This window comes from Arachis duranensis, chromosome 9 (genome assembly GCF_000817695.3).
Source record: "Arachis duranensis cultivar V14167 chromosome 9, aradu.V14167.gnm2.J7QH, whole genome shotgun sequence".
Taxonomy (NCBI): domain Eukaryota; kingdom Viridiplantae; phylum Streptophyta; class Magnoliopsida; order Fabales; family Fabaceae; genus Arachis; species Arachis duranensis.
The window spans coordinates 19776238-19779494 of record NC_029780.3 but is presented as its reverse complement, the minus strand read 5'-3'; the positions used below and the strand labels follow the sequence as shown (position 1 = coordinate 19779494).

Genomic DNA, 3257 nt, shown 5'->3' with positions numbered 1-3257 from the left:
GACATAAAAATCCACTTCCGGGCCCACTTGGTGTGTGCTTGGGCTGAGCAATGAAGCATTTTCGTGTGGAGACTCTTCTTGGAGTTAAACGCCAGTTTTTGTGCCAGTTTGGGCATTTAACTCCCATTCTTGTTCCAGTTCCGGCGTTTAACGCCGGGCAGTTTTGAGCTGATTTGAAACGCCGGTTTGGGCCATCAAATCTCGGGCAAAGTATGGACTATTATATATTTCTGGAAAGCCCAGGATGTCTACTTTCCAACGCAGTTGAGAGCGCGCCAATTGGGATTTTGTAGCTCCAGAAAATCTACTTTGAGTGCAGGGAGGTCAGAATCCAACAGCATCTGCGGTCCTTTTCAGCCTCTGAATCAGATTTTTGCTCAGGTCCCTCAATTTCAGCCAGAAAATACCTGAAATCACAGAAAAACACACAAACTCATAGTAAAGTCCAGAAAAGTGAATTTTAACTAAAAACTAATAAAAATATACTAAAAACTAACTAAAACATACTAAAAACATACTAAAAACAATGCCAAAAAGCGTATAAATTATCCGCTCATCACACCCCTAGTTTTCTTCATAAGGAATTATTACAAGGAGTTAGGCTATGACAAGATGCAACATTGTTGGTGGCTAGTACCTGGGAGGACTTTAAAAACTGGATTAAGGAATCTAAACAGTGACGACGAACTAAGGGAGATGTGCTTCCTTGCTCACAAGAATAATAGATTGGTGGATGTGTATTTTGAGCAATGGGTGTCATCTCCAGATTATTTACAAGGTCAGGAGAAAAAGGTATGTATGGACAATAAATGAGTGGATGTTGCAGAAGGAGAAGGTGTTATGGTCACTCCTAATAACACAACGAGGAACCCCACTAATCAATCCCCCCAAAACAAGCCAATACCTATCAACACTATGGACAATCCAAAGGCTCATATTAATCCAATACCTCCTACTAATCCAACACCTCCAACTAAGGCAGAATCTCTTACTAATCCAAAATCTTCAAGTCAGGAGAAGCCTCTTGCCAATCCAAATGCTCAATCTCAGACAAAGCCTCCTAATAATCCAAAGCCGAAGCCTCCTACTAATCCAAAGCCAAAGCCTCCTACTAAGCATAATTTCCCTAAAAGTGTATCGATTGCAACACCCAAACCCACACCAAAGTTTATTGAAACACCCAAATCCACCATAAAAAAGAAAACGATAACAACCACCCATAATTTTAGGCCTTGTATGAGGAGTGTTGCTAAGGAAAAGGCACTGATGGAAGCACGATAGAAGGTAGGTCATGAACAATCCTTTGATTCATATGATAGTGCCAAAGATAGTTTGTATAAGCCATGGGTTAAAGATAGTTTCTCTGATGATGATGATTATGCTAATGATGTTTGTGAGACTAAGACTGTTAAAAAAGACATCAGATTTAAGCATGTCTCAGATGGGTATGTAGACCTAGGCTTTGTGGGAGGAATAGAGGATGATGCATATAATGCATACGATCCAGGGGCTGACTCAGATGGGGCAAATTCATGACATTCTGAGAAAATGAAGACTCCTCCAAATTCTAAGGATGAGGGGACAGATAGGGAGTCTGAAGATGTTTGTCTAGTGGTTATAGAAGGTATAAGATTTGGAGAATTTCAACTGAAAGTTGGCATGAAATTTAACACAAAATGAGACTTTAAGGAGACTGTTAGGGAGTTCACAATCCAAGAGGGCAGGCGGGTTAAGTTCACGAAGAATGACAATGTGAGGATGAGGGTTACTTATAAAGTGAAAGGATGTCCATGGGTGGTTCTGTATCAAGGGATCATGAAGATACTTGTTGGAAAATAAAGACCTTCATTAATGGTCATACGTGCCCAAAGAAAGATAAGAATAGGGCAGCTATCGGAAATTGGGTGACGAGAAAACTAGTCAAGAAGGTTAGGAAGTACCCAAATTTTAGGCATTGTGATATTGCTACCTACTTCAAGTCAAGGTTTGACTTGTCTTTGAACAAGAACTCAATATCAAGGACCCTCTTTGATGCAAGAAATGTGGTATACGGGGATAAAAAAGAACAATACAAAATGCTGAGAGATTATGGCCTTACACTTTTTAAGACTAATCTTGAATCAATAATTGAAATTTGTTGCACTCCCCAACCAAAATCTAATCCAGTGTTTGAGAAAATGTATGTGTGCTTGAATGGATGCAAGAATGGTTTCAAAGTCGGCTACTGACCGTTGATTGGACTGGACGGTGCTTTCCTAAAAATTTAATTTAGTGGGCAAATTCTGTCAGTAGTGGGGCAGGATGCTAATCACCATATCTACATAATAGCTTGGGCAATTGTTGGCGTAGAAAACAAGGAGAATTAAAAGTGGTTTCTTGAGTTCTACATCAAGACCTTGGAGACTACAAGCAACATGGGTGGTATTTTATCTCTGACATGCAAAAGGTAATTTATTATTCATGAGTATGTATGAAAAAGGTGCATTGTTATCCATGAGTATGCATGAAAATTTAATAAGAATTGGGATTTATGTTTGGTTATTTAATTCTTCCATGTGTTGAACATGTATGCTGGATACCCATTAGTATGTATGCAACAAGTATTTTGTTATTCATGTTTATGCTGAATTTTATTACTTAGGATAATGAACGATAGATATAATGGACCTATATGAGTATTGATGGTTAAATTCAGGGACTATTATGTATAATTTTTCCAAAGGCAGGGACTATTATGTGTAACTTATCCAAAGTTAGAGACTATTATGGTGAACAACAACGAGAGTTAGAGACTATTATACTAATGTTGTATATGATTTTGTATCTAATTTGTGCCCATGATTTGTTGCCGGCAACGTAAGAGGTGATGCCATGTGTGCATCACCGCTTTTACATTTGGCACTTGTGGAGGAATTTTAACAAACAATGAAAGGATTTACAACTAAGATCCTTGCTATGGGAGCGGCACGAGCCACCACGTATCAAGAGTTTAAAGACAATATGGACAAGATCAAGCGCATCAATGAGGATGCATGGGCATATCTATCGCAATGGGGAGGAGAACATTGGACGAGAAGTCAATTCAGTCACAAGCCGAAGTTGGATAGCATATGTCATAATGCGTGTGAGGTGTTCAATTTAAAATTTAAAGAGGCCAGGGCCAAGCCAATCATTACTTTACTTGAAGGTGTGAAAATGTTTGTTATGAGAACAATAGCCAAGAACAAGGTTAAATTGGCTAATCATGTAGGTAAATT

General features: G+C 38.7%; 1 protein-coding gene across 1 annotated transcript; it reads left to right on the top strand.

Annotated features, from left to right (window-relative positions):
* Positions 1-915: 915 nt before the first annotated feature.
* On the top strand, positions 916-1536 carry LOC107465036 (extensin-like). The gene is made up of 2 exons (XM_016084006.1): positions 916-1166; positions 1320-1536. The coding sequence occupies exons 1-2, from the start codon at positions 916-918 to the stop codon at positions 1534-1536; spliced, it is 468 nt and encodes a 155-aa protein (XP_015939492.1).
* The last annotated feature ends 1721 nt before the right edge of the window (positions 1537-3257 follow it).

Excerpts from the sequence above, each read along its gene's own strand:
- LOC107465036 (XM_016084006.1), top strand. The coding sequence starts at position 916 with ATGGACAATCCAAAGGCTCATATTAATCCAATACCTCCTACTAATCCA. Across the intron at positions 1,167-1,319 it reads ACACCCAAACCCACACCAAA|TGCCAAAGATAGTTTGTATA; the intron begins GTTTATTGAAAC and ends TTCATATGATAG.